This window comes from Thalassophryne amazonica, chromosome 7 (genome assembly GCF_902500255.1).
Source record: "Thalassophryne amazonica chromosome 7, fThaAma1.1, whole genome shotgun sequence".
In the NCBI taxonomy this organism is placed as follows: Eukaryota; Metazoa; Chordata; class Actinopteri; order Batrachoidiformes; family Batrachoididae; genus Thalassophryne; species Thalassophryne amazonica.
In genome coordinates this window covers 76,427,134-76,453,865 of record NC_047109.1, presented here as the reverse complement: position 1 = coordinate 76,453,865, position 26,732 = coordinate 76,427,134, and the positions used below count along the sequence as shown (strand labels likewise).

Sequence of the window (26,732 nt, the reverse complement as noted above, 5' to 3'; positions counted from 1 at the left end):
CACACACACACACACACACACACACACACACACACACACACACACACACACACAGATATAGAGCAAGATAGAGAGATAGAAACAGATATACAGTAGTGTTCAGAATAATAGTAGTGCTATGTGACTAACAAGATTAATCCAGGTTTTGAGTATATTTATTATTGTTACATGGGAAACAAGGTACCAGTAGATTCAGTAGATTCTCACAAATCCAACAAGACCAAGCATTCATGATATGCACACTCTTAAGGATATGAAATTGGGCTATTAATAAAAAAAAAAGTAGAAAAGGGGGTGTTCACAATAATACGTGGTCTGTTAGAAAAGTAACGGACCTTTTAATTTTTTGCAAAAACTATATGGATTTGAATCATGTGTGATTGCATCAGCCAGCTTGAACCTTCGTGCGCATGCGTGAGTTTTTTCACGCCTGTCGGTTACGTCATTCGCCTGTGAGCACGCCTTGTGGGAGGAGTGGTCCAGCCCCCTCGTCGGATTTTCATTGTCAGGAAATTGGCTGATCGACTGCCGCTTTGCTTCATCAAAATTTTTTCATAAAGTGTGAGAGACAGCCAAGTGGAAACCATTTGGAAAATTCAGATGGCTTTCGGTGAAGATCTTATGGGGATCACACAGATTAAGGACAATTACAACTGGATTAAAGACGGCCCACAGCAACGGATGGCGCCCGCGCACCGAGCGGCGATCGACAGGCTCAAACGACCAGATCATTTCCAAAGTGAACGCTTTGTTGATCCGGGACGTCGTCTGACTACCAGAGAAATGACAAGACAGCTGGACATAGCACTTTTTCGGCACATTCCACTGTTACAGGAGTTTTTGTAATGGAAAGACGAGCGGAGAAATTCGCCACGGAGCCGCTCATGGCGCGGGATGAAAGCACCTCCATGTTGGTCTCACAGGACAAGCCCTAACATGCCCAGCTCTTGCACCAATCGGAAAATTCAGACGGCTTTCGGTGGCTTTTCAGTCATGTGACTATCTGAGAAACTGTGGACGAGCTGGACATGCCACAACATGTCCTGTGAGGCTTCATCATGGCGTTGCTTTTTGTTCTGTGCCCTGCGCCTCCGTCCCGACACGCGAATTCCTCCGCACGTCTTTTCATGACAAAAAACTTCTGTAACAGTGGAATGTGACGTTCATTTCCAAAGTAAACGCTTTGTTGATCCAGGACGTCGTCTGACTACCACAGAAATGGCAGAAGAGTTTGACATCAGCACTTTTTCGGCATGAAAAGACGTGCGGAGGAATTCGTCGGGACGGAGGCGCAGGGCACAGAACAAAAAGCAACGCCGTGATGAAGCCTCACAGGACATCTGGGCTCGACAATAGCACTGGTCCGATGGCCCGGCAGCCTTTTTTACATGTTCCGGGCCACCACGGGCCAGTGAAGTTCATATTTCACTGGTCCGTATGGGCCAGTAAGAATTAAAATCGCTTTGGGCAGATTTATTAGTCTAATGCCGCGTTCACACCGGGCGCGATCAGATGCTACAAATTCGCGGGGGTCGCGTGGCAACGGACGCGCCTCCTTCACCCGGTGTATCGCTCTGCTTTTGCTGCGAAAATTCGCCCCGGTGCGTCATCAAATAGGAGGAGCTTCCATTCAGCTCGCCGGCTCCGGTTGTCAGTCAAGTAAACATGACGGACCTTGATCACACGGAGCGAGTTGTTGTGGAAAGCTGACAAACGTCATGAGACGTTCCCAATTCAGGCAGTATCATTATTTGCTGCAGGAGCTGCGTCTGGATGATGGCTGCTTTCAGCGGTCCTTCTGCCTCTGCAGGACCCAACTTGAGGACCAACTGTCCCGTTCACGCGCGCACATGTAAACAATTAAAAAAAAAAAGAAAAAGAAACTCCGCTCCCGCTGCTGTGGGGCTGCTGCTCCTCCAAAAACTCTTGTCATAGTTGTGAAATAAAGGACAAAAGAGACATACGTCCTGCTCACAGGCTGCTACCAGAGACAGGACATGTTGCACCACTTCGCAATGTTGGGAACATTGCCAAAGTGCAGACAAACTTCGTCTGCAGGCGCATCTTCTGATGTGGCGCAAATTTCGCTTCAACATCGATGCGTCATTTTCGCTTAAGCAAGATCGAGCGCAGTGAATATTATGAATTTCTTGAAACCTCCTGCCCCTGGGCAGAAACTAGGAAAGCAAAGGAAAGAACAGCTATCACCCTCAAAACAAGTACAGAAGAGGAAGGCTGCTGATGCTGAATATGAGAAGGGTGAGGAAAACTTGGCAAACTTCCTGGAAGAAAAGACGGCCATAGCTGGAGCGTGATGAGGAGAGTGAGGTTGTCTTCTGTGGAACTTGTAGGGCCATGCCAGAATATGCTAACAAGTAAGTATAAATATACCATGTCCTGGTAGACAATGTGGTATGATTTCATACGCCAGTTTAAAAGTCTAATCAGTATGCCCTTGTGGAAACCCCACGGTGACAACATTAGCAAGGGAACTTGGTTTATGAAATTTAACATATTAATTTTGTAAATGATCAAGAAATAAATTTATTTTTGTATTAATGTCTGAGTGTTGAAAAAATTCCTATCAGTTACCTACCGACATTTTTTTCAAAGTTTACTCACTTTAAGGTTTTTATCATGTAGTATAAGAATTTTGTGTTTGTTTTCAAGTGTTTTTACATTAAGGAAACCCAATTCTAATGTCTGAGTGTTGATTTAAAAAATTCTTATCAGTTACCCCCCGGTTCGGCACAGGCGTGAAAGTATGGGCCAGTGATATTTTCATCCGGGCCAGTAACTTTCAGATTCTACTGGCCCTGTGGGCCAGTGCATAAATTGCCTTATTGTCAAGCCCTGGACATGTTGTGGCATGTCCAGCTCGTCCACAATTTCTCGGATAGCCACACGACTGAAAAGCCACCGAAAGCCATCTGAATTTTCCGAATGGTGCAAGAGCTGGGCATGTTAGGGCTTGTCCTGTGAGACCAACACGGAGGTGCTTTCGTCCCGCGTCATGAGCGGCTCCATGGCGAATTTCTCCGCTCCTCTTTCCATTACAAAAACTCCTGTAACAGTGGAATGTGCCGACAAAGTGCTATGTCCAGCTGTCTTGCCATTTCTCTGGTAGTCAGACGACGTCACGGATCAACAAAGTGTTCACTTTGGAAATGATCTGGTCGTTTGAGCCTGTTGATCGCCGCTCGGTGCGCGGCACGCCATCCGTTGCTGTGGGCCGTCGTTAATCCAGTTGTAATTGTCCTTAATCTGTGTGATCCCCATAAGATCTTCACCGAAAGCCATCTGAATTTTCCAAATGGTTTCCACTTGGCTGTCTCTCACACTTTCTGAAAAAAGTTTGATGAAGCAAAGCGGCAGTCGATCAGCCAATTTCCTGGCAATGAAAATCCGACGAGGGGGCTGGACCACTCCTCCCACAAGGCGTGCTCACAGGCGAATGACGCAACCGACAGGCGTGAAGAAATTCACGCATGCGCACGAAGGTTCAAGCTTGGCTGATGCAATCACACGATTGAAATCCATATAGTTTTTGCAAAAAATAAAAAGGTCCGTTACTTTTCTAACAGACCTCGTAGTAGTGTGGCATTCAGTCAGTGAGTTCGTCAATTTTGTGGAACAAACAGGTGTGAATCAGGTGTCCCCTATTTAAGGATGAAGCCAGCACCTGTTGAACATGCTTTTCTCTTTGAAAGCCTGAGGAAAATGGGACGTTCAAGACAATGATCAGAAGAACAGCGTAGTTTGATTAAAAAGTTGACTGGAGAGGGGAAAACTTATACGCAGGTGCAAAAAATTATAGGCTGTTCATCTACTATGATCTCCAGTGCTTTAAATGGACAAAAAAAAACAGACGCGTGGAAGAAAACGGAAAACAACCATCAAAATGGATAGAAGAATAACCAGAATGAGGAGGAGCGTATGGATCGGGAGATCTGGGCGGCTTTGCTTGAGCTGCTGCCCCCATGACCCGACTCCGGATAAAGCGGAAGAAAATGGATGGATGAATGGATGGATGAATGGATAGATGGGCCGCAGACAGTTTGTGAGACAACCCCCAAACTCTGAATTCAAGCCACAGTTCACAGTGAAGACAGTGAAGCATGGTGGTGCAAGCATCATGATATGGGCATGTTTCTCCTACTATGGTGTTGGGCCTATATATCGCATACCAGGTATCATGGATCAGTTTGGATATGTCAAAATACTTGAAGAGGTCATGTTGCCTTATGCTGAAGAGGACATGCCCTTGAAATGGGTGTTTCAACAAGACAATGACCCCAAGCACACTAGTAAACAAGCAAAATCCTGGTTCCAAACCAACAAAATTAATGCCTCGCAGATGTGAAGAAATCATGAAAAACTGGTTATACAATTAAATTAGTTTAGTGATTCACAGGATTGCTAAAAAAGCAGTTTGAACATAATAGTTTTGAGTTTGTAACGTCAACAGCAGATGCTACTATTATTGTCAACACCCCCTTTTCTACTTTTTTTTTACTGATAGCCCAATTTCATAGCCTTAAGAGTGTGCATATCATGAATGTTTGGTGTTGTTGGATTTGCGAGAATCTACTGGTACCTTGTTTCCCATGTAACAATAAGAAATATACTCAAAACCTGGATTAATCTTTTTAGTCACATAGCACTACTATTATTCTGAACACTACTGTACAGCTCATCTAGAAAACATTCACAGTGCTTCACTTTGGTTATGTTGCAGCCTTATTCCAGAATGGATTAAATTCATTTTTATTTTCCTCAAAATTCTACACACAATACCTCATAATGACTTTTTTTAGATTTTGCAAATTTATTAAAAACAACAAATTTTATATTTTATATATATATATATATATATATATATATATATATATATATACGAACATAAGTATTCACAGCCTTTGCCGTGAAGCTCAAAATTGAGCTCAGGTGCATCCTGTTTCCACTAATAATCTACTAATAGGGGAGGTGATGGTCTAGTGGCTAAGGTGTTGGGCTTGAGTCCAGAAGATCATGGGTTCAAATCCCCACCTGACTGGAAAATCACTAAGGGCCCTTGGGCAATGCCTTTAATCCCCTATTGCTCCCGGTGTGTAGTGAGTGCCTTGTATGGCAGCACCCTGACATCAGGGTGAATGTGAGGCATAATTGTAAAGCGCTTTGAGCATCTGATTCAGATGGAAAAGCGCTATATAAATGCAGTCCATTTACCATTTAATAATCCTTGAGCTGTTTCTATAGCTTAACTGGAGTCTACCTGGGGTAAATTCAGCTAACTGGACATGATTTGGAAAGGCACACACCTGTCTACATACAAGGTCTCACAGTTGACAGTGCATGTCAGAGCACAAACCAAGCATGAAGTCAAAGGAATTGTCTGTCGACCTCAGACAGGATTGTCTCAAGGCACAAATCTGGGGAAGGGTACAGAAACATTTATGCTGCTTTGAAGGTCCCAGTGAGCACAGTGGCCTCCATCATTCATAAATGGAAGAAGTTCAGATCCACCAGACCTCTTCATAAAGCTGGCCACCTGTCTAGGTTAGGTAGGTAAGTAGGTGACCAAGAACCCAATGGTCACTGTCAGAGCTCCAGCATTCCTCTATCGAGAGAGGAGAACCTTCCAGAAGGACAACCATCTTTGCAGCCATCCACCAATCAGGCCTGTATGGTAGAGTGGCCAGACAGAAGTCATTCCTTAGTAAAAGGCACATGGCAGCCCGTCTGGAGTTTGCCAAAAGGAACCTGAAGGACTCTCAGACCATGAAAAACAAACTTTTTGGTGCAAATGCCTGGTGTCTGTTTCTGTAACCCTCCTGTCCTGTGCACCGGCAACATTTCCTTTATATTCGTTTTGTGAATTGTTTTGTAAATTGTGTTGGTAGAGCAGAGGGTCAGCCCTTTGAGTCTGGTCTGCTTGAGGTTTCTTACTCAAATCAGAGGGAGTTTTTCCCTTACCACTGTCGCCTGTGTGCTTGCTCTGGGAGTTGGTAAGGTTAGACCTTACTTGTGTGAAGTGCGTTGAGGCAGCTTTGTTGTGATTTGGCGCTATATAAATGAAAATAAATTGAAACTGAATGCCAGGCATCATGTTTGAATCAAACCAGGCACCATCCCTACAGCGAAGCATGGTGGTGGCGGCATGATGCTGTGGGGATGTCTTTCAGCAGCAGGAACTGGGAGACTAGTCAAAACTGAGGAAAAGATGAATGCAGCAATGTACAGAGACATCCTGGATGAAAACTTGCTCCAGAACACTGCTGACCTCAGACTGGGGCGACAGTTAATCTTTCAGCAGGACAGTGACCCTAAGCACACAGTCAAGATATCAAAGGATTAGCTTCAGGACAACTCTGTGAATGTCCTTGAGTGGCCCAGCCAGAGCCCAGACCTGAATCCGACTGAACATCTCTGGTCTGGAGAGATCCAAAAATGGCTGTGCACCGATGCTCCCCATCCAACCTGATGGTGCTTGAGAGGTGCTGCAAAGAGGAATGGACAAAATTGCCCAAAGATAGGTGCGCCAAGCTTGTGGCATCATATTCAATAAGACCTGAGGCTTTAATTGCTGCCAAAGGTGCATCAACAAAGTATTGAGCAAAGGGTGTGAATACTTATGTAGATGTGATTTCTTAGTTCTTTATTTTTAATAAATTTACAAAAAACAAACAAACAAAAAAAAACTTCATGTTGTCATTATGGGGTATTGTGAGTAGACTTTTGAGGGGAAAAATGAATTTACTCCAGTTTGGAATAAGGCTGTAAAATAAAATGTGAAAAAAGTGAAGGACTGAATACTTTCCAGATGGACTATATATATAAACTGCATTTATCTATTGGCAAAAGATGGCACCGTCAACACGTGTGAAAAAACTGCTCTTGTACAAAGAAAGTCGTACTGTGATTTACAGTTTGCAACAAGGTGATGTCATGCGCTATTAAGCCGGATGCCATAAACAAGAAGAAGTAGGAGATCTGAATGAGAGAGAGAGAGAGAGAGAGAGAGAGAGAGAGAGAGAGAGAGAGAGAGAGAGAGAGAGAGAGAGAGAGAGACTTCTGCATCTTAGAGAATGAGTAACTTTAAAAAAATCATGCTCTCAAACTGAAAGACACATTCTGGAATAAAAAGAGGGAATATAACTTTTATACTTTTTGGAAGAACACTTGTTTTGACTGCACGAGACAACAAGAACAGCAATGGCAGGTCAGTAAGATGAATTTGTGTTTGCGAAAATCTGAAAGTGTTTGCATTATATATAAATAATGTGCAGCATTTTAAAGCATTTAATTACATTGCAACATTTATCTCACCTAAGCCTTTTTTGGTGTTTACAAGAAGTTAACTCAGGTTTTCTGCCTCATAGAATAACATTAATATGATTGTTAGATTCTGATTGCTAAAGCAGTGTTTGTATTGTAAATTAATGAGTATTCATTTTCTATACCCACTTACTCCAATTAAGGGTCACTGCGGGACTGGAGCCTATCCCAGCATTCATAACGAGAAGCGGGTTTCACCCTGGATAGGATGCCAGTTGATCGCAGGGCCACATTCATGCCCACACGCACACCTATGGTCAATTTAAAGTTCCCAATTCACCTAACCTGCCTGTCTTTGGAGGTGGAAGGAAGCCAGACCACCCTGAGGAAACCCACGCAAACATGGGGAAAACATGCAAACTCCACACAGAAAGGCCCAGGCAGGAAATGATGCCATGACCTTCTTGCTGTGAGGCAACAGTGCTAACCACTCATCCACCGTGCTGCCATAATGAGATTTCAAGGGTTTAATTACACTGCATGTTCACCTCACCTATTATCTTCTGTTCAGTGGCCAAAAAATAAAATTTGACTCTTTCTATGAAGCAGTCGCACCACATTTCAAAAATAAGTTATAGACTGGGGGCGTTGTATAGTTTGTGAAATATGGCAGATGTTTTCAGTCAATTAAAAGCTGGTGATTTTACAGCTCTGGTTTGGTAAAAAAAAAAAAAAATGCTGTGTATGAAACAAGGAAAGAAGGAAATAAGTACTGCAGTGGGCTTCATGTAGAAGAAGTGAAAACCATCATGCAAACTTGTTCTCACTACACTAACAAAGTGACATGTTAATCTGATTTTTACCAGGTGCAGCAATGATGAATCTGACGGCTTGTCTGTGTCCATGATAACACAGTTGAGCTGATGCGATACAACAATACGGGATGGAAACTGCTTCTGATGCTGTGGACAGTTGTTAAAATTGTCAAGAATTGTAAGAATACATATTTTACTATGTAAAATGAATTACCATTAATCAAAGGCAATATAAACCTCACTTATAGATAAGGGGATGGAGAAAATGACACCACTTCCTGTGCCTACCCACAGGCGCCCAGAGATGACAGCAAGACAGGAGATCTGGAGAGGTGAGAATGTCAAGAAGGCTGGACCTACAGACACAAAGACACAGCAAAGTGTTAAGTTGCAAAGAGGGCTTAAAAGTTAACATAAATATGCATTTCAGGTTTACCATGAACAATCAAACTAAAACTATCAGGCCATTGACAATCTTTGTATTTTCCTGATGTATTTTTAATCATTAGCACAAGACCTTTAAAAATTTGACTATGGCTGGCTTCAAAAACTTTGTGGTATGCTGGAAATAGAAGGGGGGGAAATCCTCAGAATTGAACATTAAATAAATCAGCAAATGTGACAGCACATGCATTTCTAATAATCATTAAAATATTTCTGTTCACAAATGCACGCTTATAATTCACAACTAATAAACGTGCTAAACTTTAAATCAGCACTCTTTAAATGTTGTGTTTACTTATTTTGTTGATTGTGGCTGAGGTAAATAGTTGCAGCCATGTGTTGGGCACAAGTTGTTCATCTAAATCATTTTTCTCATGATAAGATAAAACTTTATTGTCCGTAAAACGGAAAATCGACTTACATAAACTGCCGAAGCCCCAAGACGTGAAAACACATCAAACATTCATCATGAAACACTCAGCATAAAATAATTTTAAAACTAGTGTGTGGTCTGCAACAACATGTTCATTTGGTCTCCCTCTGATTTAAAAGTGTGACGGAATGTGGCACAAATGATTCCAACTTTGAAGTTTATTTCCATTTCTCCACTCTGATGACTGTCTCATTTTCACAGTCAGTGAAACTGCACTTTTTCTGGACAGTTTTCACTGCCGTGTTTATCATGAGGAACTCTGTCTAGCTTTAGAACCACAGAAGTTTTATATGCAAAAGATTACTTGAGGGAGTCAAGTCAAGTCTGGGATCATGTACTTTGCCACATCCACAACACCATGGAACTGCCTTTGGTCCTGGATGGCAACCACTCCGGTTTGGTCCATCCCCACATCTCTAAAATAGCCATTTATTTGCAACTGCCAGGTGAAGCGTGGGCATCAACTTGGCCTTCTTGAGCCAATGGGGACCTCATCAGTGCAGCACCTATGTATATATAGGAACATGCACAGTTAAACACAACACAAGGCTAAACAGTCAACGCTGACACTCCCTCACAGTGCAAATGATACTTCTCCTCTGAGTCTCCTGAAGTAGCAACTCATTTAAAACATCACTCTCATGGTACCCAAGAATCCTCCAAAGAGACCTGGTACCAAAGACATCCAGCCTTAGTTCACTGGTTAGCATCACAACCATAAAGTAAGACAAGTAGCAACTGCATCGTAAAGACTTGGACATTCGTTCTTCAGCTTGCTTTCTTTACTTTCTGGATGCACTGAACATATTAATTCAAGCCGTTTTTGATTTGATATTTTTTTCAACTTTTAGCCAAATGCCAATAACTGTGGTAAAGTGCAGTGTTGTTTTATGGGCTGTAATAATTAACCTTTGAGATATCACAACAAGAGTGTTTCGAACAGGATGGTGTGTTGTGGAGCTCCTTATAGTTTCCAAGTGTTACATTTCATAAATACAATTACTGCTGTAAAATCACCAAACCATATGCACCCAGGTTCATAATTATTTGGACATTTAAAATTTTATCGTTCTTTTATCTGTCACCATTATATCTGTTGTTGAAGCCTTTGGATAATACAGATCAAGTTCTTGCATGGTACAGAGTTAGAACGTTCTTACTGCTTTGTTTACTATTGGTGGAAAACACACACACACACACACACACACACACACACACACACACTTTGACCAAATAGAAAAAGAATTTGAAGCAAGCCTGTAAGCAGAAGTTGAAAATTAGAAAGAGCTGAATAGCGTCAATATATTACATACACCGGAGCGCATACAAGTCTTATTTACATAACAACAACAACAACAGGTTACACACCTAATGCTTTAGTGACCAAAATAGTAAAATCAACTTCCTGCAGAGGCCGTCCTGTGGTCCAGTCAAACAGTCTGAGGATTGGGTCCAGTCGGCAAGATGCCCACACCCCACTTCCACCAGCACACAGGAAACGAACCTGCTGCTCGCTGCGCTCAGACACTGCGAATACTTGCTGTAAGGTAAGATGTGGAACGTAAAATATTGAAAAAGATCAATTTGCACATGAGGTAAGAGTCACAAGAGCCAGTCAAAACGTCTTGGAAGCAAAGTGAAAAACATCAAATGGATCCTCAAAAAGCTTTAATAATGAAGTGCCTGTGACATATATGATTTCAGGTTCAATAACTATAATTAAGACCAAAGAATCAAAACTACTTCTTCCCACATCCAAAGACATGCAGGTTAGGTGGATTGGAAACTTTAAATTGTTTGCATGTGTGCGTGTGGGTGTGAATGTGTTTGTCTATATATGGCACTGCGACAGACTGGCGTCCTGTCCAGGGTGTATCCCGCCTCATGTCCTGTGACTACTGGGACAGACTCTAGCCCCCCCGTGACGCTTAATTGGAGTAAGGAGTTGAAGATGAGTGAGTGAATCAAAACTATGTGTTCCATCGTAAATTAAACAAAAAAAAAAAAAATGAAAATAAGCACAGTGGCTTAGTGGTTAGCACTGTTGCCTCAGTGGGATTGAATCTCACCTGTGGCCTTTCTGCGTGGAATTTGCATGCTCACCTCATGTTTGTATGGGTTCCTTCCAGGTGCTCCAGCTTCCTCCCACATCCAATGACATGCAGGTTAGGTGGATTTAAAACTTTAATTTGTCTGTAGGTGTGTGTGTATTTGTTTGTCTATATGTGGCCTTGCGACAGACTGGCATGCTGTCCAGGGTGTACCCTGCATCATGCCCTATGATTGCTGGGATAGGCTCCAGCCCCCATGACCAGATCTTGTATAAGTGGTTGAAGATGTGTGTGTGTGTGTGTGTGTGTGTGAATAAAAAAAATAAACATCTGGAGCCACACACAGTATTGCATACGGTTTAGCATCTTTGTTTCTTACCTCAACTTTCTTGTTGTCTAAGTTAACCATATGGACTTTGTTCCAATATCCCACCCACAAGCGATCACCTTTCACAAGGCAGCAGCGAATGGGCTGCAAAGGGTTTGATCCAAGAGGCATAATTGTGTGGTTCTGCAGATTCCAGCCACCTGTCAATTACAGCACTCATTACTTCAAACCCTCAGCCATGGGTAAAGCCATTTACACAAACAAAGAAAGGAGAAATAAATTACCTGAACAGTGTGAGAAAAATGCTAATGTCCCATCAGCTAAACCGGCTATGACTTGACCCTGTGAATACCTGAGATTGAGTCAACACAAATGAGCCAGTTTTAGCAGATTAATGAAGGAAGTCATGACAAAACTGTAATGTAAGGTACTGTTAAATATTAGTGGTTGAGGACTAATACACATATCCAGAGTTCATACACAGACATGGAACTCACGTAAGAGAATGAACTCCTTCTGAGAGGCAAACAGACTGCAGACAGCACCTCCTGTCAGCAGTGGCTGAGTGTATGAGCACACTGAGAGTAACCAAAGGATGGTAGAGATAATTTAGACAAATATGTGGAACACAGAGGATGCTATTTATTTAAGTACATAAGATGTTTATTCAGCAAAAACTACCTTCCTTCCAGAGTTCCAAACCATACGGTTCCTGGCGAGTCACCTGACATAAGAGTGGAAAGACCGAATCAAAGGAAAGGTTGAGGGAGCAGGGCCGCCATCATTTCCAGTAAAATATCAGTATGACATTGGGAGGTAATACTGGTACAGATCGTAAGAGTTTACTTTGTCGTCACCCACTGATTCCCCTATTGCACCAACATTTGGAGCACTGACCTACAGGAGGCACGGCAGACATGCAGAGGGCAGGAGATGTGGGAGGAAGGCTGAATTGATCCAGTACTGTGTTGGAGCGTGCTGGATCAATCACAGTAACATCACTGACAGAGGCATGGCCAGAAACCACCCACACAGAGCACTGACAGAGAAAGATGAATATGAAGTGTGCATGGCATGAAATGACCTGTCCCAATGCTGCTATTGTTGGGTGACACTGCACAGACAGATTAGCGTGTAACTACAAACAGTATTTAAGCAGGTAATGACAGACTTACTGTGGCTTCTCCTGAGATCTCAGGTGGGACTGCAACCGCACAGCTCAGCTGCAGATAAAAATCACTGGCATTTTATATATACACTTACACACATGCATTCATATTAAAGCTGTTTGGTTCTTATGTCTCAGAATTTTGATAGCAACACACACGTTAGATGTGGAATCTCTTTGGTCCAAAATCCTGAGCTGTACTAGAACAGGTACATCTTTAGGATCTGGGACATGTTCGCGGGATTCCTGAAAAAAAAAAAAAAAAAAAAAAAAAAAAGATTGAATCACTATGATGTTGTTAGAATTGTGCATGTATACACACTCCAGCCACTTTACTGGGTACAACTAGCTAGTACTGGGTTGGACCCCCTTTGGCCTGTAGAGCTGGCTTGATTCTGCACAGCATCAACTCAACAGGTTTCTCAGAAAATGTGGTCCATATTGACTCCATTAAGCATTTGACACACCACAACATTACAGCCTGAACTGTTGATACATGTTTACGCCAAACAGATATTTTTCTAATCTTCCACTGTCTAATTTCAGTGGAAGTGGAAGATTTTCATGCTGTTCTTGCTGGAAGAACTAAGTGGTTATTTGTGTTAATGGTGACTTCGTATCAGAGAGAACCAGTATGCTCATTCTTGTCTGAACTTTGGCGTCAACCAGCCTATCTGGTATGAACAACTATGCCACAATGTTCATTCTGATGCCAATTTGAATTTCAGCAGATTCTCTTGACTATTTTGCCACATGACATGAGCAGCTGAACAGGTTTACATAAAGTAAGCCAGTGAGTATATATGGGCACATTTAATTCTCTGTTACAAGTCTTAAGTGCAGACTTAAAGACCTGTGTGAAGTTGCCCGCCCCATTCAAAATATTAAAATACCACTGATGTTTGTTTGTGCTACGTTTGTGCCGTAAAAATTTTTATTTGTGTCGGACGGAGATTCACCGCTGGGCTCTTCCCTCTCCGCTTGCAGCTCCCCTGGGATTTCCTCAGTAGTGGCGAGCGTAGAGGAAAGCATGCGTGGGAAATGTGGCATATGGAAGACTGTTGCTGGTCCGGTGCGACCTGTGGGCCGGAGTCCTTCTGATCAAGGCTCAGCCCATGGACGGTGTGAGGCCAGTAACGGCCCCGTCATGCCGGGGTCAGGTCTTTCTGGAGTCGGGCTGTTTGGGAGTCATCTCGTCTGACTTGAGGTTGTAGCCAAAACATGTTTTTTGCATGTGGCCCCGGAGGGGGCCTGCAATGCTTTCAGGAGGGCAAAGCCGCGGCGGGGAGCCTGCAAGAGGCTGCAGGCAACCCCACCACCGCAGACCTTCATGCGTCAACCACTTAACCCACGACGCAGGCAGGCGGTGCACAGGTCTTAAGTAGACCGTAGGCTAAGCAAAATATTTTAACAGCACAAACGATAGAGACAAGTTTGGACCAATTTGGATGTGTGTGTGTGTGTGGGGGGGGGGGGGGGGGGGGCTATGTGATGTCATGGGTCAGAAAATGTATTTTTGAATTACTCCAAAGCTTTAACAGCACAATGAAAATTTTTATGGCACAAACAAACAACAGTGCTATTTTAATATTTTGAATGGGAATGCTGCTTCATGCAGGTGACTTAAAGGACATGTCACACATTATTTAACATCTCAGTTAGCAACACAACACGTGCACATGCAGTAATAATTAATGGTCGCTGATGTATTTTATTGCCAATTATCCTTCTCGTTCGACAAGTCAGCAGGTGCATTTCTGGAAAACATCTTACTCGGCATTTCTCACCAGTTCTTGGTGTAACATACATTTTAGGAAAAGTAGAAACATCCCGATAGCCAACAGACGGCGTGAAACGAACACTGCTTTGTCCAATAACGGAGTTTCTGAGCTTCCATTCAAAAGTGATGGCTCAGATTTTCATAGAATGTACAGAGCGGAGGTGACACACCACCCCAAAACTCACAGGACGCTATTTTACTCCTGCCTTGAACGCGCACATGGAATGTCTCCATAATGCTGTTTTTACAGGCTGCCTGAACATGCAGTTGTATTTCTCATTTTGAAAAACGTTGGAATACATTATTTTCAGGAGACAGTAGATTTTAATGTGCCAGAATCATGAGAGAACTTTGTGAGGAGCTGCCAGCGGAACTGCAATGGGACACTGTTCTCTGGATGGCGATCACATGCCATCCATGTGTGACTGCTTCTTTGATGGAGTGGACCTGGACATTATTCTCCAGCTGCTGATCGTGTGCCATCATGACTTCTTTGATGGTGCGGACTTTCCATATTCAACCTTGGAAATCATTCTACAAGTGGGTCAGTCCCCCCCCCTCCGCCTTTTGTATTTTGTTCTCATCAGTTGACCTAGTAGGCTTTCTAAATGTTATTTTACTTTGAGAGAGTCTCTTGGATTTTGGATCTCTCTGTACCGGAGACCACACCGTTTCAACCCCCCGTCACTTCAACCGTGAACAAGCATGTGTAACTATCAGCTGTATTTCAGGCTGCCTGATCACAGATGTATTTTTTTAGATTTTTCACAGTTATATCGATGACAACACTTACAACCCCAATTCCAATGAAGTTGGGACATTGTGTGAAACGTAAATAAAAACAGAATACAATGATTTGCAAATCCTCATCAACCTATATTCAATTGAATACGCCACAGAGACATGGTATTTAATGTTCCAACTGATAGACATTTTTGTTTTTGTGCAAATATTTGCTAATTTTGAAATGGATGCCTGCAACACATTTCAAAAAAGCTGGGATGGGGCAACAAAAGACTGGGAAAGTTGATGAATGCTCAAAGAACACCTGTTTGGAACATTCCACGGGTGAACAGGTTAATTGGAAACAGGTGAGTGTCATGACTGGGTACAAAAAGAGCATCCCCAAAAGGCTCAGCCATTCACAAGCAAAGATGGGGCGAGGATCACCACTTTGTGAACAACTGCATCAAAATAAAGTCCAGCAGTTTAAGAACAATGTTTCTCAACGTCCAATTGCAAGGAATTTAAGGATTCCATCATCTACAGTCCATAATATAATCAGAAGATTCAGAGACTCTGGAGAACTTTCTACACGTAAACGGCAAGGCCGAAAACCAACACTGAATGCCCGTGACCTCTGATCCCTCAGGCGACAATGTATTAAAAACTGACATCATTGTGTAAAGGATCTTACCGCATGGGCTCAGGAACACTTCAGAAAGTCATTGTCAGTTAACACAGTTCGTCGCTACATCAACAAGTGCAAGTTAGAACTCTACCATGCAAAGCGAAAGCCATACATCACCAACATCCAGAAACGCCACTGCCTTCTCGGGGCCCCAAGGTCATTTGAAATTTACAGACGAAAAGTGGAAAAGTGTGCTGTGGTCTGATGAGTCGACATTTCAAATTGTTTTTGGAAATCATGAATGTCGTGTCCTCCGTACAAAAGTGGAAAAAGACCATCCAGTGCAAAGTTCAAAACCCTGCATCTGTGATGGTATGGCATGGGTTAAAGCAATAAATTTTCATCAGACTGAAAGTTTTTCCTGGCAAAAATCGATGCCAGCAATTCCCTAAAATGTGGCGTAGTGGGGGCACGCACTCTTTTTTTCCTCAATAAATACAATAAACACATTATACAGCATACAAATCTATTCTAAATAGCCTCTAAGGAGTGACAGACAAAGTATAAAACAAATGCAAAACCTGAACATAAAGGTACATAAAAGGGTGGTGGGGGCAGGGTGTAGTCTTGATTCTGGGGGTCTGGGGGTGCCCCCAGAACATTTTTTAAAGACCAAGTCAAATTCTGTGTATTCTGGTGAATTTTAACAGGTATGAAGCCCTCTGAAACAAATAAAACTCACTTCAATCTGTGAAGCAAAAACACAGTATTGATTATGGGGGGTCTTGGGGGTGCTCCCCCAGAAATTGTTTTAAAAGAGCAAGTCAAATTTTGTATATTCTAGTGAATTTTAATGGGTATGAAGCCCTCTGAAACAAAGAAAACTCACTTCAAACTATGGGGGTCTGGGGAAATCTCCCACAGAATTTTTTTTAAAAGATCAAGTCAAATTTTGTACATTCTAGTGAATTTTAATGAGTATGAAGCCCTCTGAAACAAATAAAACTCACTTCAAAGTATGAAGTAAAAACACACTATTGATTATGGGGGGTCTGGGGGTGCTCCCCCAGAAATTATTTTAAAAGAGCAAGTCAAATTTAGTATATTCTAGTGAATTTTAATGGGTATGAAGTCCTCTGAAACAAAGAAAACTCACTTCAAACTGTCAAGTAAAAATTCTTTGTCTTCTGTAGTATTTTGATCTGTTCTAATCTGGTGAATGCACCAAATGGGTGCTGTGTTGCTGGCTATACAGTCAATAAAATACAAAATTAGGGCCTAAAGCAACGGACAACGTTGTTCTGCTGTGCACAAAGTAACACTGTCACCAGTTTTGAAAATGCTTGCGCACTGAGAAACTCAAAACTGGCGTATTCACATTTAATCGGTAAAATGCTCTCACTTGTAAAACAAACTAGGGCTGCAACTAACTTTTATTTTAGTAATCGATTAATCTTTTTTGTTGTTTTTTTTTAAACTTACATGTGAGTTTTGCCATTATTTCTTGAAATTAGTTATTAAAAGGCCTTTGTCACGTAACATCAACGTTTGAGCTTGTAATAAAGTTATGATGTTATATTCTCATCAAAAACATACCTTGAGTAATGTTTTGTTTAAATTTGCACATACATACATCACCGACACACCACAAAGAGATTTCCATCAGGTTTCACCTGATTATGGGCATTTTTAGATGCCTACAGCAACTATCTTAACCACTGACAACATATTACAGCAAGAGTCCACAAAAGTATTTTAAAGGCCTGACTAAAGTGTAATATGTGATCTTTAATAAGTTATTTTCATTAAAAAAGACATAAATGTGCAGTTTCCTGCATTTTATTTTTTCTTGTGTAAAAACACAGCTTAGATGTGGTTTGACCGAAACAAATTGTCATTAATCTTAAATAAAACAGGGATGAAGTGGAGTCACTAGGTGTTCAAAGGAAACAGTTATTTATTTCTATATTTATTGATGTTCATTGTTAGTTGATTTTACCTTTTCTGTTGTGTTTTGTTTTATCAGGTTTTTTTGTCTGTTTCTCTAAGATTGTATTGTAGCAATATTATTGTAGTTATTTATTACTTTTGTTGGTGTTGCTATTACAACCCCTGGCAATAATTATGGAATCACCGGCCTCGGAGGATGTTCATTCAGTTGTTTAATTTTGTAGAAAAAAAAAGCAGATCACAGACATGACACAAAACTAAAGTCATTTCAAATGGCAACTTTCTGGCTGTAAGAAACACTATAAGAAATCAGGAAAAATAATTGTGGCAGTCAGTAACGGTTACTTTTTTAGACCAAGCAGAGGGGAAAAAAAATGGACTCACTCAATTCTGAGGAATAAATTATGGAATCACCCTGTAAATTTTCATCCCCAAAACTAACACCTGCATCAAATCAGATCTGCTCGTTAGTCTGCATCTAAAAAGGAGTGATCAAAACTTGGAGAGCTGTTGCACCAAGTGGACTGACATGAACCATGGCTCCAACACGAGAGATGTCAATTGAAACAAAGGAGAGGATTATCAAACTCTTAAAAGAGGGTAAATCATCACGCAATGTTGCAAAAGATGTTGGTTGTTCACAGTTAACTGTGTCTAAACTCTGGACCAAATACAAACAACATGGGAAGGTTGTTAAAGGCAAACATACTGGTAGACCAAGGAAGACATCAAAGCGTCAAGACAGAAAACTTCAAGCAATATGTCTCAAAAATCGAAAATGCACAACAAAACAAATGAGGAACGAATGGGAGGAAACTGGAGTCAACGTCTGTGACCGAACTGTAAGAAACCACCTAAAGGAAATGGGATTTACATACAGAAAAGCTAAATGAAAGCCATCATTAACACCTAAACATAAAATGGGCTAAGGAAAAGCAATTGTGGACTAGGAAAAGTCATATTAGTGATGAATCTCAAATCTGCATTGGGCAAGGTGATGATGCTGGAACTTTTGTTTGGTGCCGTTCCAATGAGATTTATAAAGATGACTGCCTGAAGAGAACATGTAAATTTCCACAGTCATTGATGATATGGGGCTGCATGTCAGGTAAAGGCACTGGGGAGATGGCTGTCATTACATCATCAATAAATGCACAAGTTTACGTTGATATTTTGGACACTTTTCTTATCCCATCAATTGAAAAGATGTTTGGGGATGATGAAATCATTTTTCAAGATGATAATGCATCTTGCCATAGAGCAAAAACTGTGAAAACATTCCTTGCAAAAAGACACAGGGTCAATGTCATGGCCTGCAAATAGTCCGGATCTTAATGCAATTGAAAATCTTTGGTGAAAGTTAAAGAAAATGGTCCATAACAAGGCTCCAACCTGCAAAGCTGATCTGGCAACAGCAATCAGAGAAAGTTGGAGCCAGATTGATGAAGAGTACTGTTTGTCACTCATTAAGTCCATGCCTCAGAGACTGCAAGCTGTTATAAAAGCCAGAGGTGGTGCAACAAAATACTAGTGATGTGTTGGAGCGTTCTTTTGTTTTTCATGATTCCATAATTTTTTCCTCAGAATTGAGTGATTCCATATTTTTTTCCCCTCTGCTTGGTCTAAAAAAGTAATCGTTACTGACTGCCACACTTTTTTTTCCTGATTTCTTATAGTGTTTCTTAAAGCAAGAAAGTTGCCATTTGAAATGACTTTAGTTTTGTGTCATGTCTGTGATCTGCTTTTTTTCTACAAAATTAAACAACTGAATGAACATCCTCCGAGGCCGGTGATTCCATAATTTTTGCCAGGGGTTGTATTATTATTAATGTATCAATAAAAATAAATAAAAAAATATTACAATTCGTAATACATTTGACTCTTTTACAAATGCTATGCCATTAATTATTTATTATACAGAAAACAAATGCACACAAACTGTGCTGAGATGCAAACAGCTTAATGCTAACTTTAACATTGAAAACACCATAGACATGCTAACGTGTTAGCATCGGCCCTGTTTTTAAGTTACAAAATACATCTATCAACTGTTTTAGAAGACCATAACAGGTCGGTTTAATATAAAAAAGGTAAATATTACTCACAGACATATGTTCTTTAGGGTTTTAGCAGGGGAAAATTAAGATAAAGCAAAATAATACAACAAACCATTGAAGCAGTGAGTCAGACCAATGCTTCATTGGTTCAAAGCAAAGCCACACCCCGCTCTACTTGGGGAGTGTCTGCCAGTGTTCTCACGAAGACAGGGAGAAGAAGGACTGTGGCTCATGGCAAGCAGTAAACAGAGCGGAGAGGAAGGAAAATTCACACAGTCCCTCCCTCCGCAGTGCGGTGCCATCCACACAGACATTGCTGCTTTGATTAGCGCAGAATGGGATGTTGCTTTGACAGTGAGACTATCATATTTCGGCCCCAAACACGCATGACACCACCTGCGCATGCGTATGTGTGGTTAAATTTTCCAAATAACGGAAATCCGTCGTGGTGACGGAGAACTTTAACCCATGTGGTATGGGGGCAGGGTTCTCCCCAGACAATGGAACAACGGCGTTGTGCCATTATATTGCGCCGTGCTCTGATATTTTTTAATCCAGCCAGGCTGTTTGTGCTGAATGAACTGCTACCTGCTTTCCCCTCTCCCACCGACAGCCAGCCAAGCCGAGCAGAGCCACAGCTCTCAGTAAGAGAGCAAAAACTCCGTAATAAATAGAGCTCCTTCTGCCTGCGTAGCTAGTGACATATTAAGGCTTTATTTTACAGATAAAAGCCTTCATGTTTCCAAAGTTTGCTCAAATAAGCCACAAAGACGGTGTGAGAGTGAAGAGCCTCTCGTTCCCTTGCAGAGAGAGAGGAGCCAGGGATAGAGGGGAGAGAGAGAGGAAGAGGAAGAAGTGTTAACAGCAGACACTACACGCTGTAAAGAAAGCAACGAAGCAATTTTAATCAAGGATCATCTTCACCACACAGCTTCGGTGAAACAGTAAAGTGTGAAAAAGTGATTCAGAAAGTTTTTTCCATCCAGGGTTTCATCTTTAAAAGAGCAAATTTACTTCTTTACTTCTTGCAGAAGTATTTTTTTTGTTTTCTTTTTATTATTGTTGTTTATGCACCAATGACACCAGATCAAATTACATCTATGTGAGAACTTACCTTGCAATAAATTTTATTCTGATTTGACAATCAAATCAGTCCAGATTTAGCTCTTGCTCAAACAAGTCAATATTGTTTTTTTTGTTTTGTTTTGTTTTAAAGTATGCAATCCCACTCAAAAATGTTAAAAAGAAAAAACTAAACTGTCAACATGACAGAAAAACTCTGCCCGTCTTACTGGATTAAAGGTAGAGTGTGTCATTTCTGAATAAGAGAGCAAATGTTATGTCCATAAGACATGTGTTTTTAAATGTTTCAGTGTTATTTGTTTTATTAACTTAGACAGAAACATGCAAAAAACAACTTTGATATTATAACATAAGTGTTATTTTTTTGTCTATTATTCTTGCTTTCAATGCATCTAAAACCAATCAAAATGACCCGCAACGGGGCCCCGCCTAGGGCAGTGGTGGGCACAGTTACGATAATCTGATAACTGATAATTATTGAAGATAATGTTTTCATTATCAGATTATCTTTTAGATAACTTTAAAAAACATTATCGGACTAATTATCTTGCGATAAACTTTTGTCCGATAATTTTTAGACCGATAACATGGTAAATAAAGCTGAACAGCTACAAACATTTATAAAAAATTAAAATCAGTTGCGCACCTACCTGTTAAATGTTTCTGATGTGTAGTTCTACCCTCTGCAAAACAGAGAAGAGCTGCTTCAAGAAGAAACCGCTCTATCGTCTGCAGGCAAAGGAAAACTGGTCCCCAAAAACGAACACAAAAAAAAAACCTAATTTATTTTAACCCCATACTAATACGAGGGCAATATCACCCAAGTCATCCAGACGCATACATTTTTAACTTATGGTTCCACTTTTAACCAAGCTAATTTCAGACAAGTTATTTAAATTAATGTCATGTCTGAAGTTTTATGAAGTGAAAATATCAGGTATATGTTTTAGTTTTATAGTAATGCACTAATTTTTAAGGTTTTAGTGTGGATATATGCTGTGCCCAGCAGTACATTATGGGTAGGATAGGGTAATGTCAGGACGTTCACGACATGAGAAATGCATTTGAAACACCTTGATCAGGCTCTACGGACAACAGCATTAAACTCTAGTGCCTAAAACTCTTGTAAATATATACTCTGGGTTTATAGACGTTATTGTGTCTGCATTTATTAAATGCCACGCATCTTAAATGTAGCAGACATGGATTATCTGGAATTTTGTTTTGGCAAGTTTTCAAGGTCTCTAATGCCATCTACTGGCCAGTAGTGTTCATGGCAGTATTGGCCCTGAAGCTGGGCTGATATATTTTCAGTCACTGTACTCAGCTACAACTCAAACTGTACCACAGAACCACACAGTGTAAAAGTTCAGAGCGCACGATTTATGTTCTCACACACATTGTACGTTCAAAAACCACACGTCGGACTCGTGTTTCCAGAAGCAAACTGTAAACAGAAGCTTTTTTTCCCAAAACTTAATTTACAAAAACTCTCGATGGGAGTATGGAACCCGGGAGAGGTCACTTAATTTTTTTCTGGCCATGATCATTTGTGCGCACGTTTTCCTTTAACTGAGCCCACGAATTAATAAAACGTGCTCTCAAATTAATAAAACGTGTGCACGTTTTCGTGGCCGTGATAATTTGTGCGCGCATTTTCCTTTAATTGAACCCTCGAATTAATAAAAAGTGCGCACATTTTCCTTTCGTTCAAAATGAACTTCAAAAAAATGACCTAAATTGTCATCCTCACGATGGGAAGACGCTTCGCCCTCAGCATCTTTTTTAACCCTCTGGGGTTCAAGAGCATTTTTTGGACAGTTCACTCGCCTGGCATAAATGTTTTATTATTGCTGTTAACAGCTCTCCCTGCATCCCACAATCAAGTTTTATGTCTCTTTTTTTTCAGGACAACCTGTGCTTTATAAGTGTAATAAAAGTTTACAATCAAAAATAGACAAGGAAAAAATAAAGCAAAAAATAATTTTCCACACACATTTATTCAAAACACACAGCAAACTATAATAAACAACTTTATAAACACTTTATAAAGGTAATTTGAGGTCTTGTGTGAAAGACTGCACAACAAAAAGGTTCAAACAATAAACACAAATGTACATTTTGAACAATGTATACAAAATGGTCTATACGTTTCTGCTTTACGCAGAGAAAGCAGCAGAGTTATGCAGTAACATTCACATGCAAACTAGTGGAGCAATCCTGATAGTTACTCTTTGATTGAGCACGTGAGATTGTCATCAGAGGCTCTCTGTCTGCTCCTCCTTTCACTGAACGCCTATGTGTAATGGCGCAGGGCACATCGAGTATGTACTAATAGTATATATTCATTGGAGCACCCAGGGGGCTATTCAAATGGGCCAATTAGTAACATATCACACCTGAAAATGATCTTTGGCTTTTCACGTGAGGTAAATCTGCCCTACGATTGGATTTTGGAAAACCATGTGACGGTGAACCAATTCCGATTGGACACTCACATTGCACACGTCATCACACAGCTTCTATGAGGAGTACAAAGATGGCCGATGGCTGGCTCGAAAGATGCGGAGTTAACTTTTCAGCAAAAAAAAAAAAAAGTAAGTTTCTATCTCATATTATTCAAAAGTTATTTATAATTTAGTAAAGCTTTGTCTTAGACCCCAGAGGGTTAATGTGCTTAAACTCCAGATGATGTCATGCTGGGTAGCTGGAGTTCTCTATATGTCCTTGTGCAACCATGATGATACACTGACCAGATCCATTTCTAATGGGGAAATGTATTACACTGTCTCCTGGTTTGCTGGCTAATAGCCAACATTTATGTGTCAAGACAATAATGAGTGTACGTTTTACAAATTGTGGCCACGTTTAAGTAGATTGTGCCCTTGTTTTACTCAAACGAGTAATACAATATCATAAAATGTGCGCACAATATAATAAAACGTGTGCACATTCTCCCCACATGCAAAACATTTTGCGATGACACTTCCAGGGCTCCGCAAAAATGCCTGTTTTTACAAATAAAAAAAAAAGGAATATACTTTACAAAAGCACATTTATCTCTAAACACCAACACATTAACGTGTTGGTTTACATAATGAATGACTCAACCAATCAGTGTTTAGTGGAGGCACATTTTACCCAGAGTCCTTTGCGATCTGTCTGTGTTTGTTACAAAACTTCAGAATTAGTGCAGAATTAGTGCATTATTCAACATTAAAAGATATATGTTATATTTTAACTTTGTACAAATGACAGAATTGACATTAATGGAGTTATTCTATCAGTATTCATTTTATTTATACACCAAACCATAACTCAGCATTGCTTTATTTTCCAAGACCTCCACCTGATGAGAGCGTTGTGATTGGGTAGAGAGTTGAGCTTTGCGGCTCCTCTCAGCTTGCTTCTGTGCTGGAATCCATGTAGTAAACAAGAGCTTCCAGCAGGGGGCAAGATGTTCAAAGACAGAAGTGATGACTCATTGTTTGGGTCTGTTGTCGCTTTTGATGCTACCAGAAGCGATTGTGGTGTTAGTAGTTGCAAATGTACCAGAGACAATACTGGAATTTATCGGTTATCTATAACTTCCGATACATTTTTGGGTGGTTTATTGTTTTAACTTTTTCAAACATAAAACTTTTCAGTTATCTGATTATCTGTTATCGAAGTTAATTTTTTGGTTATCTGTGCCCACCACTGGCCTTGGGTGATAATTGCCAGCAGCACCGCTATACAAGAAATTTCTGGGGAGAACCCTGGGGGTGTGTTAGTGCCCATGGCATGGGCAACTTACACATCTGTGATGGCACCATCATTGTTGAAAGCTACATCCAGGTTTTGAAGCAACACCTTTTTCAGGGACATCCCTGCTTATTTCAGCAAGACAATGCCAAGCCACATTCTGCACATGTTACAACAGCGTGGCTTCATAGTAAAAGTGTGCGGGTACTAATATGAGTGAAGCATCACGCAGCGGCGCAAAGCTCACTCATGATACAGGACGTCCAAAACGAAGTGCCAATTTTCAAATCCACATAAAACAGGAAATGTTCAAATGTCAAACACTTCCTGGATCGACAGATGAGATCCCACAGAATCTCGCGGGAACTCAGTGGCAAGCTCACACAAACAGGAAGTGCCAATTTATCAGTCACAGTGAAATACAGTAGTGTTCAGAATAATATTAGTGCTATGTGACTAAAAAGATTAATTCTGGTTTTGAGTATATTTCTTATTGTTACATGGGAAACAAGGTACCAGTAGATTCTCACAAACCCAACAAGACCAAGCATTCATGATATGCACACTCTTAAGGCTATGAAATTGGGCTATTAGTAAAAAAAAAGTAGAAAAGGGGGTGTTCACAATTATAGTAGTGTAGCATTCAGTCAGTGAGTTCGTCAATTTTGTGGAACAAACAGGTGTGAATCAGGTGTCCCCTATGTAAGGATGAAGCCAGCACCTGTTGAACATGCTTTTCTCTTTGAAAGCCTGAGGAAAATGGGATGTTCAAGACATTGTTCAGAAGAACAGCGTAGTTAGATTAGTTGATTGGAGAGGGGAAAACTTACACGCAGGTGCAAAAAATTATAGGCTGTTCATCTACAATGATCTCCAATGCTTTAAAATGGACAAAAAAAAAAAAAGAGGCATGGAAGACAACAATCAAAATGGATAGAGGAATAACCAGAATGGCAAAGGCTCACCCATTGATCAGCTCCAGGGTGATCAAAGACAGTCTGGAGTTACCTGTAAGTGCTGTGACAATTAGAAGACGCCTGTGTGAAGCTAATTTAATTGCAAGAATCCCCCACAAAGTCCCTCTGTTAAATAAAAGATGTGCAGAACAGGTTACAATTTGCCAAAGAACACATCAACTGGCCTAAAGAGAAATGGAGGAATATTTTGTGGACTGATGAGAGTAAAACTGTTCTTTTTGGGTTCAAGGGCCGCAGACAGTTTGTGAGACGACCCCCAAACATATATATATATGTTATATATATATATATATATATATATATATATCATACCAGGTATCATGGATTATTCTGAATCACTTTTTGCTTGCCTCTACTGGTGGTTGGCTCTCACTGCGGTATTGTATCACTTCCTGTTCCGGAGCACAGCGGTGTTTTTCTGTATCTGTTAGCTGTTTAATCTGCGCAGTTAGATTGATCTAGTTATCTAGATTACAATTTGTTTCCCAGTGTAATCTTTACGTGCCTTAACTAAAGCACTCCTTCTGCTGAATCACCTCTAAATTATTTACACATTATTCACTTTGCGTGTTTTTAGGAATCCGCTAGCTTAGCATAGCTACTAGCTCTTAGCCGATTTAGCATGGCGGCTTCTCCTGTCTCTCCCGCACTTTTCTGCTCTGGGTGTGAAATGTTTAGTTATTCCTCGGCCTCCTTTAGCAGTAACGGTACTTGTAATAAGTGTAGCTTATTCGTAGCTTTGGAGGCCAGGCTGGGCGAATTGGAGACTCGGCTCCGCACCGTGGAAAATTCTACAGCTAGCCAGGCCCCTGTAGTCGGTGCGGACCAAGGTAGCTTAGCCGCCGTTAGTTACCCCCTGGCAGATCCCGAGCAGCCGGGAAAGCAGGCTGACTGGGTGACTGTGAGGAGGAAGCGCAGCCCTAAACAGAAGCCCCGTGTACACCGCCAACCCGTTCACATCTCTAACCGTTTTTCCCCACTCGACGACACACCCGCCGAGGATCAAACTCTGGTTATTGGCGACTCTGTTTTGCGAAATGTGAAGTTAGCGACACCAGCAACCATAGTCAATTGTCTTCCGGGGGCCAGAGCAGGCGACATTGAAGGAAATTTGAAACTGCTGGCTAAGGCTAAGCGTAAATTTGGTAAGATTGTAATTCACGTCGGCAGTAATGACACCCGGTTACGCCAATCGGAGGTCACTAAAATTAACATTAAATCGGTGTGTAACTTTGCAAAAACAATGTCGGACTCTGTAGTTTTCTCTGGGCCC

General features: G+C 41.0%; 1 protein-coding gene across 1 annotated transcript in view; it reads right to left on the bottom strand.

Moving 5' to 3' along the window:
* Positions 1-26,732, bottom strand: part of si:dkey-17m8.1 (C-Jun-amino-terminal kinase-interacting protein 3) — a 62,542-nt gene that overhangs the window by 2,475 nt on the left and 33,335 nt on the right. Inside the window, 10 exon segments of the mRNA XM_034174607.1 lie at positions 8,142-8,240; positions 8,336-8,449; positions 10,339-10,510; positions 11,401-11,549; positions 11,634-11,701; positions 11,847-11,927; positions 12,031-12,073; positions 12,247-12,388; positions 12,525-12,572; positions 12,677-12,763. Coding sequence (XP_034030498.1) covers positions 8,142-8,240; positions 8,336-8,449; positions 10,339-10,510; positions 11,401-11,549; positions 11,634-11,701; positions 11,847-11,927; positions 12,031-12,073; positions 12,247-12,388; positions 12,525-12,572; positions 12,677-12,763 — 1,003 coding nt within the window.